The 26,601-nt window shown below is 43.3% G+C and overlaps 2 protein-coding genes across 5 annotated transcripts; both read right to left on the bottom strand.

Annotated features, from left to right (window-relative positions):
* Nucleotides 1-5,367: 5,367 nt before the first annotated feature.
* LOC110486325 (synaptotagmin-11) lies at nt 5,368-14,708 on the bottom strand. Its single transcript, XM_021557839.2, has 4 exons — nt 14,414-14,708; nt 9,513-10,426; nt 6,081-6,201; nt 5,368-5,963 (listed from the first exon to the last, which is right to left on the bottom strand). The coding sequence occupies exons 1-4, from the start codon at nt 14,445-14,447 to the stop codon at nt 5,653-5,655; spliced, it is 1,380 nt and encodes a 459-aa protein (XP_021413514.1). The 5' UTR covers nt 14,448-14,708; the 3' UTR covers nt 5,368-5,652.
* A 1,815-nt stretch (nt 14,709-16,523) lies between these two features.
* On the bottom strand, nt 16,524-25,628 carry LOC101268921 (mothers against decapentaplegic homolog 4). 4 transcript variants are annotated; one of them, XM_021557818.2, is made up of 11 exons: nt 25,213-25,628; nt 23,887-24,127; nt 20,073-20,247; nt 19,894-19,917; nt 19,181-19,366; nt 18,827-19,030; nt 18,628-18,729; nt 18,467-18,523; nt 18,130-18,313; nt 17,644-17,951; nt 16,524-17,549 (listed from the first exon to the last, which is right to left on the bottom strand). In XM_021557818.2, exons 2-11 carry the CDS (start codon nt 24,121-24,123, stop codon nt 17,329-17,331), a joined length of 1,698 nt encoding a protein of 565 aa, XP_021413493.2. In that variant the 5' UTR covers nt 24,124-24,127; nt 25,213-25,628; the 3' UTR covers nt 16,524-17,328. The 4 variants fall into 4 exon arrangements, with proteins under 4 accessions (XP_021413493.2, XP_021413484.2, XP_021413475.2 ...); XM_021557809.2 differs by having other exon boundaries at nt 19,181-19,357; nt 19,846-19,917; XM_021557800.2 differs by having other exon boundaries at nt 19,846-19,917.
* Nucleotides 25,629-26,601: the final 973 nt, after the last annotated feature.

The following is a 26,601-nucleotide window of genomic DNA, read 5'->3' on the forward strand; positions in this document are numbered from 1 at the left end:
TTGCACGTTGAATGACTGTTAATGAAACCAACACACAAGTTAGCATCTGCGTAATATACTCAGCATATATTGGAAAATGAAAGTTTTAGACACCGTTCGCATTACTGGCAAGTATTTCTTTACATACTGTAGTTTAACTCCATGTTTATGGACAGAGGATACCTTGAAATAATCATTTGTACCAATCCACGATCAGTCATTATTACAGTTTGTTTTCATTACGTTTCATATTTTATTCCAAATTAGTTAACAAGGATATATCAACAAAGGAAATAGCTACACTGAAGGTCAAAGTTGGGGAGACGAGGTGAAGTAAGCCCCATTTATACCTTGTTCTAACTTGCGTCCTTTGTCCTGATCTTGTCCACATTCTGATTGTGCCCACATTTTTAGACAGGTGTTAACAATCAAAAGACACATTGTGATCTGATTGTGATCTTATTGTGTCTGGACATCTTACAAGTGTAGACAGATCTGGACAGAGAAACCATTTAAATCATCATTATTCCGGCCTCTAAAATCAGTGACAGGTGGCTGATTACATCAATATGTGTCTTACAGTAAATATATATATAAACATTATAGCTGTGACATTTTTTGCATAAAGGAAGGGACCAGGAACTCTGGTCACAATGCAGACACAGTGGACAGATAACAGACTCATTTTAATACCATGTGTAGACACACTTCTGGAAATGTGGGCACAATCAGAATGTAGACTAGATCAGGACAAAAGTCCCACGTTAGCACCAGGTATAAATGGGGATATAGACAGTCAAAATGGTGGGGGTTCTAATTGCAGGAGTTTGCTGCCAAAAGAAAAACAAGGCAGCTCATGTGTATTGCAACACAACTTTCTGCCTTCCCCTTGCCTTGTCGACACAGAGCTGCAGTCTTACTTAAGTATTTTCACCTTGGTTTCACTGTGATTACTGTCCTCCCAGAGTTTCCCACAGTCAATGTTACAGACTGCACTGCAGTAAATGTTACACAGTGTGATGTAAAGCCATTGCTGCTTACAGCTCCCCATGTCTCCACTGAGTAGGCCTACAGCACAGGTGTCAAACTCATTCCACGGAGGGCTGAGTGTCTGCGGGTTTTCGCTTCTCCCTTGTACTTCATTGAATTATGACTATGAATTATAGTCACTAATTAGTAAGGAACTCCTCACAACTTGTTGTCTAGGGAAAAACAAAAACCTGCAGACACCAGGTCCTCCATGGAATGAGTTTGACACCCCTTGCCTACAGGGTACAATGATGACAGAGCATAACAGTCATACAGCCAAATCCTCACAGGGTGTGATAGGTGTTATGATGGGTTCACTAATCTGTCAAATACTGTGACATCTCTCATTATGAGGAATGAAGCATTAAAAGGAATTTGAGATATTAGTGATCCAAATAAAATGACAAAGAAAGAAGGTGCAAAGAAAGAGTTAGAAAGAGGAGACAGGGGAGAACGAAGGAGATTGAGGAAATAAGGGACTGTAAAGAGAGAGTTAGAAAGAGGAAACAGGGGAGAACGAAGGAGATTGAGGAAATAAGGGACTGTAAAGAGAGAGTTAGAAAGAGGAGACAGGGGAGAACGAAGGAGATTGAGGAAATAAGGGACTGTAAAGAGAGAGTTAGAAAGAGGAAACAGGGGAGAACGAAGGAGATTGAGGAAATAAGGGACTGTAAAGAGAGAGTTAGAAAGAGGAGACAGGGGAGAACGAAGGAGATTGAGGAAATAAGGGACTGTAAAGAAAGAGTTAGAAAGAGGAGACAGGGGAGAACGAAGGAGATTGAGGAAATAAGGGACTGTAAAGAAAGAGTTAGAAAGAGGAAACAGGGGAGAACGAAGGAGATTGAGGAAATAAGGGACTGTAAAGAGAGAGTTAGAAAGAGGAGACAGGGGAGAACGAAGGAGATTGAGGAAATAAGGGACTGTAAAGAGAGAGTTAGAAAGAGGAAACAGGGGAGAACGAAGGAGATTGAGGAAATAAGGGACTGTAAAGAGAGAGTTAGAAAGAGGAGACAGGGGAGAACGAAGGAGATTGAGGAAATAAGGGACTGTAAAGAAAGAGTTAGAAAGAGGAAACAGGGGAGAACGAAGGAGATTGAGGAAATAAGGGACTGTAAAGAAAGAGTTAGAAAGAGGAAACAGGGGAGAACGAAGGAGATTGAGGAAATAAGGGACTGTAAAGAGAGAGCTAGAAAGAGGAAACAGGGGAGAACGAAGGAGATTGAGGAAATAAGGGACTGTAAAGAAAGAGTTAGAAAGAGGAAACAGGGGAGAACGAAGGAGATTGAGGAAATAAGGGACTGTAAAGAAAGAGTTAGAAAGAGGAAACAGGGGAGAACGAAGGAGATTGAGGAAATAAGGGACTGTAAAGAGAGAGCTAGAAAGAGGAGACAGGGGAGAACGAAGGAGATTGAGGAAATAAGGGACTGTAAAGAGAGAGTTAGAAAGAGGAGACAGGGGAGAACGAAGGAGATTGAGGAAATAAGGGACTGTAAAGAGAGAGTTAGAAAGAGGAGACAGGGGAGAACGAAGGAGATTGAGGAAATAAGGGACTGTAAAGAGAGAGTTAGAAAGAGGAGACAGGGGAGAACGAAGGAGATTGAGGAAATAAGGGACTGTAAAGAGAGAGCTAGAAAGAGGAGACAGGGGAGAACGAAGGAGATTGAGGAAATAAGGGACTGTAAAGAGAGAGCTAGAAAGAGGAGACAGGGGAGAACGAAGGAGATTGAGGAAATAAGGGACTGTAAAGAGAGAGCTAGAAAGAGGAGACAGGGGAGAATGAAGGAGATTGAGGAAATAAGGGACTGTAAAGAGAGAGCTAGAAAGAGGAAACAGGGGAGAACGAAGGAGATTGAGGAAATAAGGGACTGTAAAGAAAGAGTTAGAAAGAGGAGACAGGGGAGAACGAAGGAGATTGAGGAAATAAGGGACTGTAAAGAGAGAGCTAGAAAGAGGAGACAGGGGAGAACGAAGGAGATTGAGGAAATAAGGGACTGTAAAGAGAGAGCTAGAAAGAGGAGACAGGGGAGAATGAAGGAGATTGAGGAAATAAGGGACTGTAAAGAGAGAGCTAGAAAGAGGAAACAGGGGAGAACGAAGGAGATTGAGGAAATAAGGGACTGTAAAGAAAGAGTTAGAAAGAGGAGACAGGGGAGAACGAAGGAGATTGAGGAAATAAGGGACTGTAAAGAGAGAGCTAGAAAGAGGAGACAGGGGAGAACGAAGGAGATTGAGGAAATAAGGGACTGTAAAGAGAGAGCTAGAAAGAGGAGACAGGGGAGAACGAAGGAGATTGAGGAAATAAGGGACTGTAAAGAAAGAGTTAGAAAGAGGAGACAGGGGAGAACGAAGGAGATTGAGGAAATAAGGGACTGTAAAGAAAGAGTTAGAAAGAGGAGACAGGGGAGAACGAAGGAGATTGAGGAAATAAGGGACTGTAAAGAGAGAGTTAGAAAGAGGAGACAAAGGAGAACGAAGGAGATTGAGGAAATAAGGGACTGTAAAGAGAGAGTTAGAAAGAGGAGACAGGGGAGAACGAAGGAGATTGAGGAAATAAGGGACTGTAAAGAGAGAGTTAGAAAGAGGAAACAGGGGAGAACGAAGGAGATTGAGGAAATAAGGGACTGTAAAGAGAGAGTTAGAAAGAGGAAACAGGGGAGAACGAAGGAGATTGAGGAAATAAGGGACTGTAAAGAAAGAGTTAGAAAGAGGAGACAGGGGAGAACGAAGGAGATTGAGGAAATAAGGGACTGTAAAGAAAGAGTTAGAAAGAGGAGACAGGGGAGAACGAAGGAGATTGGGGAAATAAGGGACTGTAAAGAGAGAGCTAGAAAGAAAGAAGCGAAGGAGGGTGAAAGAGAGTGAAAGAGTGAGAGAAAAAGAGGAGGAAGAGAGGATGGAGCTTAGTTAGTGACAGTGGAGGAGTGGGGTTTTGCCCACCTGTGTCTCTTCCTTCTGGTCAAAGCCAGAAGGACGAGGGGTAGCCAGAAGCTAGCAGTAGCCACCCCACTGCCATGTCCTGCTCTGAACCCCATCACCACTTACATTGTTCCAAACAGTGCACCTGGGCTCTGCAGTCTCCACACACACACACACACAGAGTATCACCAACAACATACAGGAGCTTCAACCTGTGAGTCTATTCACTATAGAAAATTGTTGCCTTCAAGATATAAAGTACCCTTCTTTTATACAATATATTCTCGAAATTAGCCAAACGAAAGAGAACAAAAATACACGAAGGGCTCGATTCAATCCGTATCGCTCAAGATCATCGCTATTCAAATGTGAAGGCAATATTCCAAGTTCGAGAAGACTGAATTCACGGTAAACGCTGCATATGTCAGCTCAATAGACAATTACGTTACCATTTCAAGCGTTCTAGAGTGCAGAACTGGTGATTCGGATTGAATCGAGCCGTAAAAGATGAGCATGTCGGCATTGGCCAAAATAGTGGAACATACTGTATAAACCTTTTGGAAACCATACAGCAAAACATGACTCTTTACAACTCTTCGTGTCAAAACCATTTTTCACAATAATATCAGTGACTTTCAAAGAACATCTTCTGGCACTACAAGCTGCTAACTAGCATGTGTTATTACCTGGTTATTACAGTACTAAGACTAACCTGCTGCAGTGATATTTCAGTAATTCGCTTATACTGTGGTGAATGCTTTTTCAATGCCACAGTATGAGAAGTTGTCATATTTCTTGTGATGACATGTATCCATGTAATAATGTTGTGGTTGTTTATTACATTCATATTTTCAGTCCGAATTAGTTCTAAAAATGGACTCAAAATAAATATTTTTGCAGTGAAATCACATTTGTCTTTACAACATTAATTGGTTTGAAACCTTGATGGTTTTAATTTTAGATACAGAGCTCGTCATCAAATATGGTAATGCCCCTAAACGGCAATAGTTAGGCCCCAAAACATTCAAGAATTTTTTCAACAAATATGTATTGGGAAGAAAATTCTAGCTGTCCTATTTGGTCCTACCTGTAGAGAAACTGCAACAGAGAGTCGGTTGCATGAGGTTTTCTCATTTTAAGAGAGAGAGAATTAAAATCTCACTATCAATACAAGCAATACTTCTGTTTCCTTGGTACATTTGATTTGATGATATTTCTGTTTAATTCAGACATGCAATGAATTGAAGTACAATATTGGCAAGGGGAGGATTTTGAAGTCTGACAAAAATGTTTTTTTTGCATTTGCATGTATCCTCCCGTCGCCTAAACTTCATACAACATGGTCAGACAATAATTCATAACAGCCTTGAATGTGTGATCATGGTCATATTCTGGTTAACAAACAACTTTTTCATTTTCATTACTCTTAACCTAATGCTGAGACTGAGTGTCTCTATAATTCTGTAGTGGTGTGGGTTATATATGTGTATGTTTATCTGTATGCATGTTTGTTACTTTGATTCGATCCTGTAGTTGAACCTTAACCACTGTAAAGTCCACTGTACAAGTCCCACCAGGAATGTTGTTCATTTTTTGTTGGTATTATTCACAAGATAAAGTATGGCATGAGGAAAAGCCACTCTCTCAGCAAGAAGTCTATCTCTTCCCCTCCTCCACCTCCCCCTATACACACAAGTAGAACTATAATGCATTAGGCGGTGGGAGGAGCTAATATTCACTGAGGTTGTGCCACTTTGAGATCTGCCGACGGGGGTTTTCACAGACCTCCCGCCAGTGGGTGGCGCCAGAGGGACAGGGGCTGTGCAGGCCGAGGGGCAGACACCCCACCACCTCGTTCTTAGTGGTACGGTCAAAGTCGACCACCACAAACTCCACAGAGATCTCTGGGAGCAGCTCGGGGGGCACGTCGTAGATGAAGGACTCGTTGAAGACGGGGTTGAGCGTGCACCTCTTCACGTGCGTCTTTTTCTTGGCGATGCGCTTGCGTCCGTAGAACACATTGACTTTCACATATGGGTCTAAGGGAGAGAAGGAGATTTTGGAATATTGTCATATGTAAAGGGAACATCTACACAAGCTCTGCCTTTTTGAATTGTCCACAGGCACACACAGACAAACTCAGTGGTTGAACTCACTTCCAGACAGGCCAGAGATGTCCATCTTGGGCAGGTGTTTGGCCTTCAGCACCACCACACTGAGGCGGTGGGAGACAGGCTGGTAGGACAGAGACACCAACAGTTCCCCACGGCTCTCGCACTGCAGGAAGAGACAGACACATAGAGGATTTAACTATTGACTCATTCAAAAGGAACAATCATCAAACCCACCTACTCAGCCTTTAAGATACAATGCTACAATCAAACAGCCATAATCGTAGATCATATTTGAAAGAGTAATGGGGCACCAATTGCCAAGACAATACAACTCAGCAGTCTTTGGAATGATCTATTTGTCAACCTTGTTCTACATGCACAATTATAAACTGGGTGGTTCAAGCCCTGAATGCTGATTGGCTGTATGACAAAACATTTATTTTTACTGCTCTAATTGCATTGTTAACCAGTTTATAATAGCAACAAGGCACATCTGGGGCTTGTGGTATATGACCAATATACCACAGCTAAGGGCTGTATCCAGGCACTCCACATTGCGTCTTACTAAGAACAGCCCTTAGCCGTGATATATTGGCCATATACAGTGCCTTGCGAAAGTATTTGGCCCCCTTGAACTTTGCGACCTTTTGCCACATTTCAGGCTTCAAACATAAAGATATAAAACTGTATTTTTTTGTGAAGAATCAACAACAAGTGGGACACAATCATGAAGTGGAACGACATTTATTGGATATTTCAAACTTTTTTAACAAATCAAAAACGGAAAAATTGGGCGTGCAAAATTATTCAGCCCCTTTACTTTCAGTGCAGCAAACTCTCTCCAGAAGTTCAGTGAGGATCTCTGAATGATCCAATGTTGACCTAAATGACTAATGATGATAAATACAATCCACCTGTGTGTAATCAAGTCTCCGTATAAATGCACCTGCACTGTGATAGTCTCAGAGGTCCGTTAAAAGCGCAGAGAGCATCATGAAGAACAAGGAACACACCAGGCAGGTCCGAGATACTGTTGTGAAGAAGTTTAAAGCTGGATTTGGATACAAAAAGATTTCCCAAGCTTTAAACATCCCAAGGAGCACTGTGCAAGCGATAATATTGAAATGGAAGGAGTATCAGACCACTGCAAATCTACCAAGACCTGGCCGTCCCTCTAAACTTTCAGCACATACAAGGAGAAGACTGATCAGAGATGCAGCCAAGAGGCCCATGATCCCTCTGGATGAACTGCAGAGATCTACAGCTGAGGTGGGAGACTCTGTCCATAGGACAACAATCAGTCGTATATTGCACAAATCTGGCCTTTATGGAAGAGTGGCAAGAAGAAAGCCATTTCTTAAAGATATCCATAAAAAGTGTTGTTTAAAGTTTGCCACAAGCCACCTGGGAGACACACCAAACATGTGGAAGAAGGTGCTCTGGTCAGATGAAACCAAAATTGAACTTTTTGGCAACAATGCAAAATGTTATGTTTGGCGTAAAAGCAACACAGCTCATCACCCTGAACACACCATCCCCACTGTCAAACATGGTGGTGGCAGCATCATGGTTTGGGCCTGCTTTTCTCCAGCAGGGACAGGGAAGATGGTTAAAATTGATGGGAAGATGGATGGAGCCAAATACAGGACCATTCTGGAAGAAAACCTGATGGAGTCTGCAAAAGACCTGAGACTGGGACGGAGATTTGTCTTCCAACAAGACAATGATCCAAAACATAAAGCAATATCTACAATGGAATGGTTCAAAAATAAATATATCCAGGTGTTAGAATGGCCATGTCAAAGTCCAGACCTGAATCCAATCGAGAATCTGTGGAAAGAACTGAAAACTGCTGTTCACAAATGCTCTCCATCCAACCTCACTGAGCTCGAGCTGTTTTGCAAGGAGGAATGGAAAAAAATGTCAGTCTCTCGATGTGCAAAACTGATAGAGACATACCCCAAGCGACTTACAGCTGTAATCGCAGCAAAAGGTGGCGCTACAAAGTATTAACTTAAGGGGGCTGAATAATTTTGCACGCCCAATTTTTCAGTTTTTGATTTGTTAAAAAAGTTTGAAATATCCAATAAATGTCGTTCCACTTCATGATTGTGTCCCCCTTGTTGTTGATTCTTCACAAAAAAATACAGTTTTATATCTTTATGTTTGAAGCCTGAAATGTGGCAAAAGGTCGCAAAGTTCAAGGGGGCCGAATACTTTCGCAAGGCACTGTACCACACCCACTCTGGCCTTATTGCTTAAATATACCATACATATCTGTGTGTGGAAACAGACTAGTGTGATTATTTTAGTGTTTCTGTGAGAAACATCACAATGTATACAGTATAGCGGTTTGTATAATCTAGGTGTTCTGCATAGTAAGAGCAAGGAAATTAAACAATGAATCAGATAAACTGTGGGAAAAAATATGTCATATCTGGCCTTTACACTGTATATCCATATAAATGTAAATCAGATATTGGTACTGTATACATTAATACAGATGCCAGTAGGTAGACATTATGTATGATGCTACAGACCAGCACACACATTCACTTTCTCATATTCACTGACTTGCAATTGATTTCATATTATTCCAACCCATCACTAAAAGGGCATTTTCTAATCTAATGATTATAAAATTAGGATTTGCTGAGAAAAATCCATAGGTGAGTGTCCTGGTGATTTGTAGGCTTATAATGGATTATTGTTTTGAAGACATTGACATTGCTTTGATGAAGGTTGTTTGACCGAAAGCTTAGCCACACAAATTTACCCTGACACCACTACAGTGAGCCAAAGTTCTCTTCTCATTCTAGTGTAGTTTTAATACACCTGCAACTTGGTATCCTAGTCAGGTATGAGGTTGATTCCCATGCATGGTGTATCGACTTCACCCATGCTACTGCAATACCTTGCCCTCCACACTGAGTACTGAGGAACACTACCCGTTTTTACGATCAGACGTCTTCTTTCAATGAGGAAGTAATAACCCCTGCATTGCATCCATACAAAACATATCCAGCCCTTCTTATATTGAACAGCAGATGGGTTATACACAATGGCCACACAGTGAGGACTAGTGCCACAGGTACATGTGGGAACAAAAAATGAAACAAGTCCTTGGCGAGTCCAAGTTGGGTACACACTCACATGCACATGTGTGGCTGTGATGATAAAGGGAGCCTGATGGATGGTTGGCTGCATTGAGAGATTACATGGAGGCGTTGTTTCTGTCTCCTCAGTCTGGCTGCAGTTAAGACTTGAATGGGGACCGAATCACGAGACACATTGACCTTCCTGTCAGACAATCTCCTCTGTGTACTGCACTGCGCTCAATCCCATGTGTGTGTGTACTCCCATGTGTGAGCCAGCCCCTACCTCCAAGAATGATTGTAATGTCAGAATAGTTTGTTCATGCTTTGAAACGTGTGTAGGTTGCCCCCCCCCCCCCCCCCCCCCCCTCCTCCTCACCTGCATGTTCCTCTTGCTGATTTGCTGGGTGATGTGCACCCGCCCCGTGCTGGGTTCCAACTCTGTCAGTGGGACCACCACCTCCCCTATGACATCATCGCGGGCAAAGCGGTCAAAGCTGAGCACCAGGAAGTGCAGCGTGAGCTCGGGCAGCGAGCTGTAGGCCACGCCATAGAACGTGAACGTCTCGTCAAACACCGGCTCCAGTGTCTTCCTCAGGACCCTGGTCTTCACCCGGTGCTTCTTCTCAGGGAGGATGGTCATCTTCACGTAGGGGTCGGAGCTGTTCCCCTGTTCGTCTACTGCAGGCAGGCCATGGGCTCCAACGATGGTCACCACCAAGGCCTTCTTAGGGAAGTTGTAGTCTAAAGCCAGGCTGAGGGAGCCCAGGCTGGTTTCAGGCTCTGATTCTGGGTCGGAGGACGCGGGGGTGAAAGGTGAAACAGTCTTGCTGCTGTTCTCGCTACTGGTAGCTGAGCTATCCAGACAGCAGTAGTCGGCCCTGACGGGCAGTGCCCGCTCCATCCTGGGCTGGCCAGCAGGGGGAACCAGGTGGCTCATCTGGAGATGGGTAGGCGCGTCCAGGATGTTGTTCTCCGCATCCACCAGGACCATCCCGCGGCCGCCACCCCTCTCTCTGTCTCTCTCCCCCTGCCACCCAGCACGCCTTGCCACCCGTACTATCCTCTTGCTGCTGCTGAGGGACTCTGGGTAGATACTGATGCCCTTCAGCATGTGGATGAACTTGTAGGGCGGGTCTTCAGCCGAGTCACAGTACTGATCACCATGGAGCTTGTATCGGCCCGTCACCCGGAGGTGTCGACGCTGGCAGAAGGACCACAGGAGAACCAGGATCACCACGGCAACCACCAGCGCCGCCGCACCGATAAAACCGGCCAGCACCGGTGACATGTCTGAAAGAGAGAGGAACATAGAATGAGTTAACACCTTTGCACAGTCTAGACTGGGATGTGTTTGCAATGTCTGGTGTAGGATATATTCATACTGGAGTCTCTAAATAAAGTAGATAGTCAAACTGTCAGTTGCATTTAGTTCAGCCAGGAACTAGAACAGATTAAAGATATTCAACTCTTTCAGCTGCACCAAGTGATGCAGTACTGAACATCAAATAGGATATCATGTAACTGCCCTTCAGTGGCTCATTATTGTCAGGTAGGCTAAATAATGTAAGTCGTGTGACCACACCACCCAGGGTGACTCCACTCCACTGTGACTCAACACTGTGACTGTGCCATACAGCAGTAGTGACTTCACAGAGCACGAGGCGCGGTGTGAGTGGGAAAAACATGAGCAATATGGACGTCATTCAACCAGGTGTCACCAGGTTGCTTAAATGTCACCCCCCCCCCCACACACCACACACACACACACACACACACACACACACACACACTGTCCACCTCTTTCTTAAAGTCATTAATAATTTCCCTCCCTTAATTGATCCCAGTGGCGGTGTGCTTCATCTGGCAGACAGACAGTGTTCCATGGCTGGTCATTACACCAGACTAGGGCGTGTATTGTCTGTCTCAATGTGTCTGGGAGGTATAGCCCCATACCCTGTCTCTGTGTGTGTCTCTCTCTGAGTGTGTATGTGCGAAGGGTGGGGGTCTAAGTGTCTGTGCACATGCAGGTACGCATGCATCTATGTGTGACTATGTGTGCGAGCCCCCACCCACTCATTTGTTGCTGGTGGTGAGTGAGAGACTGTGACTATGTGCTGTGCGCACATGGTAAGGCTGACTGTGCTGATCCCAGCTATAATGGGACTCAGTGGACAGAGCCTGCTGCAGTGGGGCGGGCGGGCCGGGAGAGGACCCTTTGTTTGGCCAAGCCCCTGAAAAGAGACGCATTGTTGCCTTTCTTGTCAGTCTATACACTACATGTGCATGAGCATGAACATATGTTAAGCACGCAGGCAAACATGTATGCACACACACACGCGCGCACACACACACTATCTATCTCTCTCCCGTTTCCATTTTCATCTGTCTTTGTCTGTCTCTCCTCTCCCTCCTTCAACTGTCTGTCTTTCAACAAAATACCTTGCCCTTCCTTCCTGTTGTTTTTCATTGGCATTCTGGGTAGGGATACCAGGAGGATGACGTCAGATTTTGGAAGGAGCTTAATGCCAGCTGAGCCCGTTGCCCTGGAAACATACCCCAGGGGGATTTCAGTAGTGAGCTCTCAAATCTACCGCTTCAGTGGGTCCAAGCATTGTCCACAAAATGTGTAAAGTAATAGCATAAATTGAGTGTACTCATTAACATAACTATACACAATGCCAATCTCCTCAGTTCAGTTTTTTTCTGTGGGTAACTTTAAAGAGCATTTTGTCTGTGGGTCCCATCTCTATGCCTTCTGCATAACCCATCTCAGATCCTTCATCAAGAAAAAGAGTTCAGGTTGATTTGCAAGGACTTATGCAATTATATTTAACCATAGATTACAGATCAGACCACACTACTGTATAGGTAGTTTGCCATTCCAAATATGAACAACACACACATGCCAAGTTCAAGACAACCTTGAACTAATATGAGCACAGTACAATTTGTATAAATATGCACAGCGACTGTCAGTGGCATCATGCCTATAGGGCCCACTAAGTTTTGTCATGTTTTAAAATTAATTTTATCATAATTATTTATAACAATATCTGTCAGCGGTACTTTGCGCAGGGGGCACACTGACTAGACCTGGCAAAGTGTACCCCTCCTTACCTATTCTCCCCTAGTAAGTGGTTCCTTCCAAGGTGCACTGAGCAAAGAGATGCCTCGGCAGGACGCTAGATACTCTAGTGCGTGAGGTATCGTGAGTGGAGGAGGAGAGAGTGTAGAGTGACACACACAGCGTTTGATTTGATTTTAGCCATTTCCAGTGCCTGACCCTGCCACTTTGTTTGATAAACTGAGTAATGGGGCTGGGGAAATGTAACCATTGTTCATAGACAGAGCTATGCATGCAAAGATTGACAGACATTTTGATTGTTCTTTTCAAAACTCAAATGACAATAAATAGATACATAACTGACTGAAATTGCTTTAATGATTGTGTTATTATACTATATACCAGTGTGGCAGTTGTACTAAACTTCTAAGGCAAAAAGGTTCTTAAAGAATCAATGTGCATCCTTAACTAAAATGACAATTGAACAGGTAAAGAGATATGCTTAGATAATGTTTTCAGAAAAAAAATACAGTTTTGACATAGAATTAGTCATAATGATTATGGCTCTAGATTGCAGGAAAAAGCTGTTTCGTGTGTTTGAAGAATGCAAAATTCTCCATCTTCTGACAAACTTCCTGTCTTTCTTCCTGCCTGGCACCGGTTGGCACAGCATAAACCCCATCATCCACAGAGTGCTGAGTGACCATGGAGCACTGAGAGACAATCTGTCTGCTTTGGCTACATGTCTTATTGTATGCTGCCTGTGAGCATAATATTCAGTTGATTTTGCAGAACTCAGATTGTGATGTGGACCAGATGTGTCTTAATCCTGATGAGTGACCCAGATTAGATCACTGGCTGTAATCTGGGTTTCTGGAGTCTGTTGGGCTGAATTGCAGATATCCAACTCCAGTACTCTCTTGTTTCTTTGCTGCCATGAAATGTTCTGCTGCATCCAGCAGGCTCAGGGCCAACATTATGTTTGCAATAACACATCTCTAACACTCAAGCCTTCATTGCACAACTGTTAATCTTGAGCCTGTTTGAGGCAAAAGGCCAACTGCTTGTTGTAATGAGGTTCTTCAAGCAGGTCAATGTCTAGATGCTCTTGAGGTTTAATCTTAAATCAACCAAGAAATGTGAGTGTATTTATTTTAAAAAGCCTCCTCTTCTGCATGGAAATTAATCATCTCCAATAGGTTACAGGCCCCATTCCTGAGACAGTGTTAATATGCGTTTGGTTTATATTTCCTTTGTTTTTAGGGTTTAGAACAATCCGTTTTGTTTCTGCACTTGGGTTGTCCTATTCTTCTATTCCTATTCCTATATAATATCCATAACCCTCCCCATTCCCCATCACCTATTCATGTCACTTGCTGAGAGGGTCTGGCACTTTTTGGGTCACCAACACCCCCTGCCTTCAGAGCACTACACTTCTTATTGTGGCAATGTGGCATTAAACTACTGTTCAGGGATCTTAATTTAAAGCTCGAGGTCTGATCAAATGAAAATATGTCCATTTGGCCAAGCTCCTAGTTCCGGGATGCGTGCTTTCACAAAAACAAAGGAACGGGGGGTGGCGATGCTTATGCTGGAATAGACATCACGTCATCCTACCCACCCCATCGTACGCGCACATTGAAGACCACAGGAGAAGTGACAATGTTGCGAATGGGCCGCAGTACTCAATATATTTTGATAGAATAGGACTACAATTATTATGTTGTTGACAAAATGATTCACTAATTGAGAACAAATACTTTCATAATAGCAAATACTGTAATAGGCTCCCATTGAGCACACACTGGTTGAATCAACCTTTTTTCCACGTCATTTCAATTAAATGAAGTTGAACCAACTTGGAATAGACGTTGAATTGATTGACGTCTGTGCCTAGTGATGCTACTATCTCTGTTGAATAGGCCTGTGTAATCAGTTTCGTTCAATTTCCAAATTACATTCGACGCTATTTACATTAACATAGGCCATGGTAATGAGTAGATGTCAAATTTACATTTGGCAATCTTTGATGAATGCAATAAACTTAATCATGCTATTTGGGTGTGTTCAATCTCATATGGCCTTATTTCTAAAACGACTGGGCATTATTTTAATATTTCACGCAATGTAAATATAAAACATTATATAACGTTAACATCTGACGACACAATAAACAAAATGCCAAATAAATCCGAAAAAGGCCTGCTACTTACCATATGCAGGTCGTAAATCTGTAATCTCAGCCATTTTGAGAATTAACGCAGGATGCTTTACTGGCCGCCCAGATAAAAAGGGTAAATTAACGAATATAAAGCTGATTTGTCCCTATTGTATATCCATAAAGAATGAGTAACGATACTTCAACCAAATATTCCAGAAAATGAGCTCACAGGTTAATAAATAATGATTGTCTTGCTCTTTTCAAATGGTATATTCGCTCTCTATACGCCAAACTCAACGATGCTATTATTTATCGGATGCGGAGGCTGCGTGGGGCTCGAGACTGGTACTCACGGACTCGCAGGAGGCTTTAGACCCGCCCCCGTGTGGCGTCAGAATGTCATTTTTTCATGTATGAAACTGTGTATGTATGTAAATGACCAATTACTGGTGAATGGGTAGCACACTTTCATTCAAATAGTTGCTTGGCAACATTACACAATAGGACTAAGGACCATACCGATTTTATAAAAACAGTTTAATTCTTACTAAACTTTACAATAGTTATAACCTACATACATCATCATTTTACATTAAAAAAACACTAAAACAAACAGTATAAAGCTATGTTCAAGACGAATGCAAAAATAGTAGATTTTGGTCAATTCTAACTCAATAATAAATCCTATTTATATCTACCAAAGAGACAGAATCAAGCTGACTACAGACAGCTGAAAGAATACTGTAAAAAACAACGACTGCTGCTAATATTATGATTTACAAGAAAAATACATTACAAATCATTTAATATTATAGCTATGTTCTCATCGTTGACCCTCACATGGCTATCATTAGGAGCTTAAAGAGAAGCAGAGACCCTCATGTGCGTTTTATACGTGTCTCAAATTAGACATAAATAAACATTTAAAACAATACATTTGTTTTACAAACGAGTATATTCTGGATATATCATTTGGTGAGGTAAACCATTCACAGGCCCTACATCAACATGGAAGGACTGCAAATGCACGTAGTACCCAGAAAGTTCACTAGGTGTCCTACTGGACAAATGTAATACAGCCAATGAAGTCATACTGTACGACAAAAAAACACAATCTTTAGTTGCAGTAAATACATCACTTTGGCTGACGAGAGGCGCATTGAAGCAGGAATGTACTGAGAAAACCAACAAATGAAGGCCGTTTTTTCTGTTGGGTTTGTAATTTTTTGTCAGTAGTTCAAAATGAAGGCACCAAATTAATTAATTCATGACCTTGTCTTTAATTAGGCCTAGCGGTACTTTAGTTAAAGGCATATTTTGGCATACATCAACACAAATACATGCTTTGGTTGAACAAAGGCAGGACACAAAACGAAGATAAAGCACATTCAGCAAAGGTTTTTTGGCCATAAAATAGCAGTGAAAAATCGTTCTGACAACTTTGGTCTGTTTATCTGACTAAACAAAACGTTACAAATCCTGTGTAGAAACTTCCATCAATAAATATAATCAATGATATTCTTGATATTCCATTTCTTGTTTTTGGTAACTATACTGAACACAAATATAAATGCAACATGCAACAATTTAAAAGGTTTTGCTGAGCTACAGTTTATATAAGGAAATCAGTCAATTGAAATAAAATCATTAGACCCTAATCTATGGATTTCACATGACTGGGCAGAGGCGCAGCCATGGGTGGGCCTGGGAGGACATTGGCCCACCCACTTGGGAGCCAGACCCAGACAATCAGAATGAGTTTATACCCCCCCCCCCCCAGAATATCCCACCAGTGAAGAAGCCAGACTGGAGGTCCTGGGCTGGCGTGGTTACATGTGGTCTGCGGTTGTGAGGCTGGTTGGATGTACTGCCAAATTCAAGTTTATGGTAGAGAAATTAACATTGAATTATCTGGCAACAGCTTTGGTGGACATTCCTGCAGTTATCATGACATTTGTATGCTCCCTCAAAACTTGAGACATCTGTGGCATTGAGTTGTGTGGCAAAACTGCACTTTTTAGAGTGTCCTTTCATTGTCCCCAGCACAAGGTGCACCTGTGTAATGATTATGCTGTTCAATCAGCTTCTTGATATGCCACACCTTAGGTGGTTGGATTATCTTGACAAAGGCTAAAATGCCCATTAACAAGAATGTAAACAAATGTGTGCACAACATTTGAGAAAAATAAACTTTTTGTGCTTATGGAACATTTCTGGGATCTTTTAATTCAGCTCATGAAACACGAGACCAACACTTTACATGTTGCATTTATATTTTTGTCCAGTATAAATATAACTGAGTCACATGATACAGGTTGATGAAAAAGACTGATAAGAGAAAAGGTTGATGGAGATTGTGGTGACTATTATTTCAATTTCTCCCTGAAGAACAAACAGACCCTACTGAAGGCAGTTAAAGGACAGCAGCATTCTCCAAATGCAATATACCTGTCTGAGTCTGCTGCCCTGTAATCAAGGCATCATTCCAACACTGCTTAAGTGAGAATCCACTGAGGCACATGTGCTATCATTCTGACTTTCTGAAAAATTCCCAAAGTGTTTTATCCAGGCAGGTTACCAGGTCATTGGAGGTACGAGGCCAGTTTCCATTGTTGTGACACAGTCCATCCCTTACAGTCTCTACCACTACTAGAAAACATTGATGCCTTTAGTGCAAGTTCCAGTCTCTGTGAAAATATTGTCTGTTGAGCAAGTACATTTTGCAGTCTAAACTGCTTCAGGAAAATCAGGCGATTCAAGGAAAATATATAAAAGCATGAAAATACCTTTTCGATAGAAGTTCGATAGAAGTTTCTATTAAAGCCTACAGTCTTTGTTTCAGGTGGTGGGGAAAAAGGTATCCAATCCAAAACGTACTGTAGTGTTCATGAAGGGCAGTTATCATCCAAACCAAGCAACTGAGACACCGCCACCTCTCTCTCACACACACCCACACACACACACTGCTTAGTTGACATGTCCGTGTCCTCCTAGGTCAGCCAGAGGCATGGTGTGCAGCACCTCATCCAGCAGCTGCAGGGCGCGGTGCAGGTGGACCTCCACCCAGCAGGGGGTGTGCTTGATGCTCTGCCGGGGGTAGTCGGGCCCCCAGCCCTTCACAAAGCTAAGCCGCAGGATACACAACCGCCGCAGGTCGTCCACACCTATCCCGGCTGCCGCCGACAGACCTGGGAGAATTGAGATTTACTGAGTGATTAAGAGAGCGAGAGAGAGAGAGAAAGAAAGAAAGAGAGAGCGAGAGAGATGGACAGAAGCACTCACTGACTGCCGGGGCGATTCCCCCCACACTGCCAGGCCCTGGGATGTTGCCTGCCACTGCTGCAGCCTGTGCTGCTGCTGCAGCCTGGGCCGTGGCTGCCTGCTGCTGCATCTGCCTGTGGCACTGACGCAGGTCAAACACCTTCATGTAGGCCCCAGGGTAGATCTTGTGAACTGCATCTCCCGGGGCTCGCCCCGCCTCCCGGTCCAGGTAGTAGCTCTGTACGAACACTGCATGGTCGCTAAGGCAACGCATCCACACATCCCCCTCACCACGACACTCTAACTGCACCCCCTTCCCAATGTGCAACCTGGGAAATGGAGATAGGAGTTCACACTGGTGAAGAGAAAATCACAGACACTGGGGATTGCATTTACTTCTATATAGGCGATAAAAACATATTTGCCCTGTGTATTCTGCAAACCAACAAGGTTCTCAAATAGCTAGCGGTTAGGCAAGGTTGGTATATTAGGGGCACGCTGATAGACCTGGCTCTCTCGCTAGCGTCGGTGCGGTGCACATTGCTGAGTTGGCCCAGACAGAAGCGGTCGCCCCCCGAGGGGTCCACATATCCGTCCACTGTCACCACGGGGCAGTTAGCCAGGACCTTGAACATCTCCCCAACCTGGATGTCCATCTCAAAGTAGGAGATGGAGCACCAGAACTCTGGACCTGGCAACACACACAGCATGAAATATAATATGAAATACTGCAAAATGGCTGCCATGTGTCCCTCATGTGGGTACTGTACATTGGTGGTGGATGGGGTGAGATGCCTAACATCATGTGTGTGGGTGAGTGAGTGTGTGTACGCTGTGTCTGTACCTGGATGGTTGGAGACTGGCTGAGGAAAGGCAGGTGCGCTGTGATGTTGCTGAGACCCTTTTAAGAGAAATTAATTAGAAAATATGACAACGCTGCCATATACATATAGTAACAGTCCTGCATTTCTGACAGAAAGATTGATTGACAGGTGATTGACATACAGAAGTGGTTGGGGTGGTGCAGTGGTGGTTGCTGGTGGCCACACCCATTCTGCTGGGCTCCTACAGGGGTATAGGAGGCCGTGCTGGTGCCTGTCCAGGTCGCTGGAAGATTGTGAAGAAAGAGAACACACAGAGTTGAAACTGACACCATGGAATTGACACCTTCTCTGTGACACTGCCTGGTTCGTTAGTAACTCACTGTGATAAGAGCTCTGTGTCTGTGTGTGTTTGGAGCTGCTGCTGTAGTCACTCTGGCTGTGAGGGGTAGGGGGCTGGGGGGGTGGTCCGTGTGTGGGGGTGGTGGGTGGCGGCGTCTGGGGCATGCCCTGGCTCTGGGGAGAGGCGATCTGAAGCAGGCCCTCGCCGTGGCCCCCAGACATGGGCCCCATCATGGAACTGCTCACTGGAGGAAAAAGATGGGGGAAGTGGAATAAAAGATGGAAATTGTAAGGGATAGAGTTAGACATAAAAGCAGGAGAGTCTGGTTCTTCTCAGCTGAATTGCTTGTACGGTAGTACTTCTTATTACCAGGTTCAGTTTTAGTCTATCTCACCTGGCGGAGAGAGGGGCATGCTGGGGTAGAGGTTGACAGAGGATGGGGCGCGGGGCGGCTCGGGGGGCATCTGCAGAGGGGGAAGGGGCTGGTTGTAGCGCTCGGGCTGGGGGGGCATCCTGGAGGGGAGGTCCATCTCAAAACAGTCATGGATGTACTCCTCTTTGATCAGCCGACCTGGAGGACCTTGTAATGAAGGGAGGGGGGAGAGAGAGAGACAGAGAGTGGGAGGGAGAGAGACAGAAAGAGAGAGAAAGGGAGAGAGACAGGCAGGCGGGCGGGCAGAAATCAGGCGTGAGTCATGTCATATTACTATATTTTCGATTCATGAATGGATACATTTTGAATAAATTCCGGAATTTACTGTAATTTAGATCAAATTGATGGATGGCATTTATTGTTGCCTCCAAGTGGGAGTGATTTTTGCCCTGTCATGTAGCCTGTGACACCTTCTTGCAATTTGATTGAGGTGTCCTTCTTGTAGTGTAGACTAGCTCAGACAGGTATGAATCTGGCTGGTTTGGAAGCTCTGCATTCCATATTTTTCGTCAGATTGCCAAGAGCACATCTACAGTATATCTGTATCAAAACAGTAGTATTGCCTGTGCACTTTGGGAAATGCGATAAAAACAGATTGGTTAGAATGACTCGCTATTGCTTATTACCATTTTGATGATGTTTGATGATGCTGAAAATAGTGTTTTCCTCCTCACCTGCATTTTGAATGCTGAGACCAACTTGAGGAGACGGACAGAAAGGGAAACAAAGTTAGAAACAGCATGGAAGTTCTGAAAAAGCCTGTGACCCAAAGAGCCTGTTAACAACTTCATATTCTCATTCCCCATTTGTGCTTCTGTTTCATTAGTGGAAGTGAAATTGTGAACAGACGCACCAATGCCTGGCGATACCACTCGCTCGTAGTGGTAGGGGTTGACACACACATTGTCATACTTGAGGTCAAAGGCGAACTGGCAGAACTTGACGTGCTTCAGTTCATTCTTGTGGAGGTCTGGCCAGCGCCAGAGCCTAGCGTAGATCACATGGGGGAACCCTTTCCTCCCAGCTACCTGGAGGGACAGAGGAGAGAGAATGGAGAAGGCATGGAAGTATTCCTTTACAACATCCAGCCGAGGCTTTTAGGGTGATTATTTACAGTAGGACGGTGAGTCTCAGGAAGGGAATGGGCGACAGTATGGAGGCCATGATAGGGTTGGAAATTGAGCATGGAGGGAGTGGAACTGAGAATGAGAAGGAGGAGAGCAAGAGGGAGCTGGTAGACAGGGAGTGGTCGAGGAAACGGGTCATGAATGGAAATGTACATCAATGCTAAACACACTCTCTCCAGGCACACACTCTGGGTGGGGAATAGCCTTGGAGCCATTAAAACATATCAGACAGAGCTGAATAGCACAAATAGTGACTGAGTCATCAATGGTGTCTCAGGCTTATTCCCATGTTCTTGAGGAACCAATGTTACTCTGTCCTTGTATTGTGCTGCATGTACTCAAGTGTGTCAGAGTTGGTCTGTGTACTTGCTATTAAGGAAGAGTGTGAGTGTGACAAAAAAGAGAGAGCTGGTGTAGGGTTAACTCAACAAGCTGAGCTGGAGAGGAATGACATTGTCTCAGCTTGTGTGTGTGTGTGTGTGTGTGTGTGTGTGTGTGTGTGTGTGTGTATGTGTGTGTGTGTGTGTGTGTGTGTGTGTGTGTGTGTGTGTGTGTGTGTGTGTGTGTGTGTGTGTGTGTGTGTGTGTGTGTGTGTGTCAGAGAAAAATATCAGTATTTTGGGATCAACATACCCTTTCTGCACTAACAGCAAGAGAAAGCCAGAATGGACTCTAAACTTTTACATTTTCTTTTTGATTATTCTTTCTTCCTGAAAACCAAAGTGACCTTCCTCAGACAAAGAGTCAGAGCTGGCAGAGTGCCAGCCCAATTACAGCCAACATTACTGACAAACACACACACAGCCTACAGTCCTGAACAGAGAATAATGCAGTACATTCTCATATATAGTTCTCACACATCACATTAATACGTGTCACTAACATCCGTATATCCACAGGCAATCTCAAATGTAGAAACTGTTGATGTAAGTCAAAACCTGCATTCAATAATAAACACCTCTCTCACATACACACACACACACACAGAGAAAATACTGTGGTATGTCTGAGATTACAAATATACTTCCACAAACTTTAACACTGGAAAAACTCCAGACACAAACACACGCACATACGCACACACACACACCAGAGACAGACAGGCTTAACTTAACCCTGCCCCTTTCCTGTGTCTCAGACAAAACAACCAGCGCTACCCCTCCAGTATTCCCTCCCTCTCTCTCTCCCTCACTAGAGCTGGGGGAGGGGAACTCCCTCTGTTTCCTTCTCTCTCATTCCCTTGCTCTCTCTCTGTAAGCAACTCGTGGGTTACACTTCTAAGTATTCGATACTATGTTCATTCTCTAGAAGTTAGCCTATAGGAAGACTTAAACCCCTTTACTTTTTTCTCCTGTTTCACCTCCCTGAAGTGTGTAAGTAACCCATGTGTTGAATGATTCACTTGTTGAGTTCGAATCTCATCACAGACAACTTAGCTAATTAGCAACTTTTCAACTACTTACTACTTTTTTGCTACTTTGCAACTACTTAGCATATTAACTAACCATTCCCCTAAACCTAAACCTTTTAGCTAACTCTTCCCATAAACTTAACCCTAACATTAACCCTAACCCCTAGCCAAGCTAACGTTAGGCCAGCTAACTAACGTTAGCCACGTAGCTAGAATTCGAAACATACATGTTAAGCAAATTCATAACATTTTGTACGTTTTGCAAATTCGTAACATATAAGAATTGTAATTCGTAACATATCATACGGAATGGGTGATAAACATCCACAAATTAACACATACCATACGAAACGTAACATATTATACTAAATGGAGTGTCTCGGAATTTACGTGCAGAATAATATGAAATGCTCTGACACCAGGTTGCACACACATGGTATGGGCTTAAAAAAAAGTACAACACCTGTACCAAGTCAGATTTAGAGTTGAAATTTATTCAGTTTTGATTTTGCGTCACAATATTACACTTTATACACATCATAGAAGACTGAAATATGACAAAACCGTTTGACATAGAAACACTGGATTTTTGCACAAACAAGCGTGTCTCTGTGAAATGTCAACGGAGCACTGAGGTTATAACAAGCTTTTTATTTTCAAAGCCTTTTACATTGAATTCATCTTGTGTCATGATAACTTTGCTTTTTGCGACCAGCAGAAACAACTTTGAAGACGACAACCCCAAAATGTAAAATCCTCAAAAGTTGTTACAAGAAACAAGCAACAAAGCAAAACGTCAGAAAGTTGCTTTTAGTTGCCTGGCTTGCTAGATTTACATATTCTAAATACATTTTTTAACGAATAGGTTTTTTGGAACAAAAAATAAGAGCAGGTAACGTTGCTCCATGCAGACTGACGTTTTGTTTATACTTTTTCTTTATGACAAGGACAAGTTTGATGTCTGAGAACAACAATAGAATGTTCATGATTTTATGTCTTCCAAAACCGGTAAAATGATTAGGGACGTTTACTGAGGGGTTGGCGGGACTTTAAAACATACACTATGTATACAAAAGTATGTGAATACCCCTTCAAATTAGTGTTTGGCTATTTCAGCCACACCGTTGCTTACAGGTGTATAAAATCCCACAGCCATAGACAAACATTGGCAGTAGAATGGCCTTACTGAAGGGCTCAGTGACTTTCAACATGGTCAGTTCGTCAAATGTCTTCCCAGCTAGAGCTGCCCGAGTCAACTGTAAGTGCTATTATTTTGAAGTGGAAACGTCTAGGAGCAACAGGGCTCAGACATTGCATAGTGCCAACTGTAAAGTTTGGTGGAGGAGGAATAATGGTCTGGCGCTGTTTTTCATGATTCGGGCTAGGCCCCTTAGTTCCAGTGAAGGATCATCTTAATGCTACAGCATACAATGACATTCTAGACAGTTCTGTGCTTCCAACTTTGTGGCAATAGTTTGGGGAAGGCCCTTTCCTGTTTCAGCATGACAACTGTGCACAAAGCAAGGTCCATACAGAAATGATTTGCCGAGATCGGTGTGGAAGAACTTCACTGGCCTTCACAGAGCCCTGACCATAAACCCTGTCGAACACCTTTGGGATGAATTGGAACGCTGACTGCGAGCCAGGCCTAATCACCCAACATCAGTGCCTGACCTCACTATTGCTCTTGTGGCTGAATGGAAGCAAGTCCCCGTAGCAATGCTCCAGTGGGAAAGCCTTCCCAGAAGAGTAGAGGCTGTTATAGCAGCAAAGGGGGAACCAACTCCATTTTAATGTCCATGATTTGGAATGAGATTTTCGACAAGCAGATGTACACCTACTTTTGATCATGTAGTGAGTGTATTGCCACAATCATGACTGGCTGAAATAAAAGTATAGGCTTTGTTGCTGGCAGTACCTGAAAGGTGTATTAGTCAGTAATCGAAAGCAACCAGCTATTGGTCACTGAGTTGACAGAGTCTTTGTGCCATGTCACCAATAACAATTTATCAGTGAATAATTTATTAATGAGATCCACTGATTTCATAAACAGTCTCTCTATAGTCCCTCTATAATCAGTGATAACATACCGGCCTAGGCCTCATTCAACCCAAAATAACAGTAGCCTACCTGCAGGCGTCCATCAAGCGTCCTCTGGATGGTGACACACTTGCTGGGGTGAACTCCGTTGGTGGTGATGGCGGTGATGAGCGAGTCCAGCTCATCCTTCTTCTCCTTCAGCTTCTTTACCAGGCTCTCTATGGCACGCTTGGCAAAGCCTTCGTTCTCACCGCCCTGTCGGTGGCACATGAGGCTGTGCACGATGCTCAGGCAGGCATCGTTGCTGTTGGGGGGGTTCACTGACATCTCCCTGGGTTGAGGGGGGTTGGAGAGAAGGAGGTGAGAGACCACTATGGTGAAGCAACCAAATGCAATTGATTTATTCATTGATTTGATTGTTGTTTGATCACTGACACAACACTGAAGTCTGGACCTGATATGGTACTTTAGGTCAAGGTTCAAGTCATAGGCTATCAGCAACCAAGGTCCCTATAACAATCCAATAACAACTTTACCAGTATTAACAACACACAATGTATGGGGCTTTTACAGAGCAGAAGATACAAAGCAGGCCATGTAAACACAGAATTAAGTAGGCCAAAATTACTTTATCCTTAAATAGGTATATACTACTTATCTGAAAATACATTACCCTAAAGAGAATTGACATTCTTATGATGCATGTGAAGTGTAGGGCGGCAGGTAGCCTTGCAGTTAATTAAGAGCGTTGGGCTAATCCACAAGCCGACCAGGTGAAAAATCTGTCAATGTGCCCTTGAGCATGGCACTTAACCCTAATTGCTCTTGTAAGTGAGCGTCTGCTAAATTATGTAAATGTCGGTGACTAAGGGTGACCAATGTTGTTTACAAACATCCTTCCATCTGTGTCATGCTAGTGATGAAGTTGAGCTTGTTTTGCTTTGCACAACTTGTCAGAAAAAAACAATAATGCAGAAATGTGTGATTTCCTAAAGTAGGTTATATTACAATCCACTTTGATAACAATAATACAACTGTAATAAACTATTTTTAAAAAACATACATGCTCCACCAAAGAAATTCTAAGAGCATTTAGGAGGTCAAAAGTAATTTGTTTACATGTTTACAAAAGCATGTAGGCCTACTGGGAGAAAAATATAAATACCTCTACAAGAAAAGCAACATTATGTGTAGGCTACAGTGTACACAGTACTTTGACAGAGGATAGATAAGTAGATAAGACACATTGACTTGAGAGTAGTTGGGTGGGTGGGGGGGCTTTGTCTGGCTGTCTGTCTCACTACGTTGACCTAACTGTAGGCTATAGGTCTGTCAACAATCCATGTGACTCAGACTGGTTTGGTCAGCTAAAAAATCCCTATGGGAATAGTCAATACCAAAATGTAGTTTACTTACAAATCAACAGGAGAACTGGACAAATAAGTAGAGGGAGATCTGAAGCAGTATTCCAAATGTATTTCCCCTTTTACCCCTCTCTCTGTGGAGCTGTCTGTCTAGACTGTTATCAGTCTATCAGTCTATCGCCCTCTCTCGCTCCCTTCGTTCATCCTGCTGCTCCCTCGGCTCTTCTCCAGTTTGCTTGCAATAACAAAAGGGGGAGAGAGAGTGAGTTGTCTAGGGCAAAAAAAAGTCGAGCCAATCGCTGCGCCCGTTTCATTCCAGACGGTGGGGCTCTCGGCCAACTATGACGCTACTCTCTTACAGCTCACAGCCAGCCACTGGGGGCTGATGTCTGTCTGGGTTGCTTGTTGATTGACAGGTCTGTGCGGCTGCTTTTTTTTATTAAGGTGGCGCCGGTGAGCTTACCCCGCCCATTCTCGCTCCCCCCTGGTCCCACCAACTCCAGTGAATCTCCTCTCTGTGTAGAAAAGTGCCTGTGTGACCAAACTCTGGACGCCGTTTCCCGATAGCTAAACAACCGTGCGTATGTAGAATTAAGTTTTTAACAAACACTACGGATTGCAGCACAGAACAAATTAAGTGTTTAACTAAACCACAGATTGCAGCACCAAAATAAAATAAAAACGCAGTTACACTGGACAAACATACGTACAAGGTAAGCATTAACGAATGGACATTTTTAAAGTATCGACTGATTGAATGACTCGATGGGACAATCCGCCAACACTCATCGCAGTTACATAAAATAACGCAAGATTAACATAACTTTATCGGTAAATTATGCTATTTAAATTTGACTTCCGCTTGAAACCCAACCCCTCCAAAAAATAAGGGTTTCACACCTCTAACCGATAGGCTACCTGCCACCCTGTATGCCCAACAAGCCTGTATGGTTTTCTTAGGCGCTCACCCTCCGGTCGAAGACTGCCTGGAAACGGCAGGTGACCTCCTCAAAATGGTATTGAGAGAAATAGTCCTATAATAACTACAACCTAAAACTTCTTACCTGGGAATATTGAAGACTCATGTTAAAAGGAACGACCAGCTTTCATATGTTCTCATGTTCTGAGCAAGGAACTTAAACGTTAGCATTTTTACACAGCACATATTGCACTTTTACTTTCTTCTCCAACACTTTTGTTTTTGCATTATTTTAACCAAATTGATAATGTTTCATTATTTATTGAGACTATATATATTTTATTGATGTATTATATTAAGTTAAAATAAAAGTGTGTGTGCATATAAAAATCGGCTGATTAATTGGTATCAGCTTTTTTTGGTCCTCCAATTATCAGTATCGGCATTGAAAAATCATAATCGGTTGACCTCTAGTATTAAGTTTATACCTGCCATTTACTATTGTATTTAATTTCCCCCTTT

This window comes from Oncorhynchus mykiss, chromosome 2 (assembly GCF_013265735.2).
Source record: "Oncorhynchus mykiss isolate Arlee chromosome 2, USDA_OmykA_1.1, whole genome shotgun sequence".
NCBI lineage: Eukaryota > Metazoa > Chordata > Actinopteri > Salmoniformes > Salmonidae > Oncorhynchus > Oncorhynchus mykiss.

Excerpts from the sequence above, each read along its gene's own strand:
- LOC101268921 (XM_021557800.2), bottom strand. The coding sequence starts at position 24,123 with ATGTCAGTGAACCCCCCCAACAGCAACGATGCCTGCCTGAGCATCGTG. Across the intron at positions 20,248-23,886 it reads CGCTTGATGGACGCCTGCAG|GTAGCTGGGAGGAAAGGGTT; the intron begins GTAGGCTACTGT and ends CTGTCCCTCCAG. Across the intron at positions 19,367-19,845 it reads CATCAAACATCATCAAAATG|GTCCTCCAGGTCGGCTGATC; the intron begins GTAATAAGCAAT and ends CTTCATTACAAG.
- LOC110486325 (XM_021557839.2), bottom strand. The coding sequence starts at position 14,447 with ATGGCTGAGATTACAGATTTACGACCTGCATATG. Across the intron at positions 10,427-14,413 it reads AGATTTACGACCTGCATATG|ACATGTCACCGGTGCTGGCC; the intron begins GTAAGTAGCAGG and ends TCTCTCTTTCAG. Across the intron at positions 5,964-6,080 it reads CATCTCTGGCCTGTCTGGAA|ACCCATATGTGAAAGTCAAT; the intron begins GTGAGTTCAACC and ends TCTCTCCCTTAG.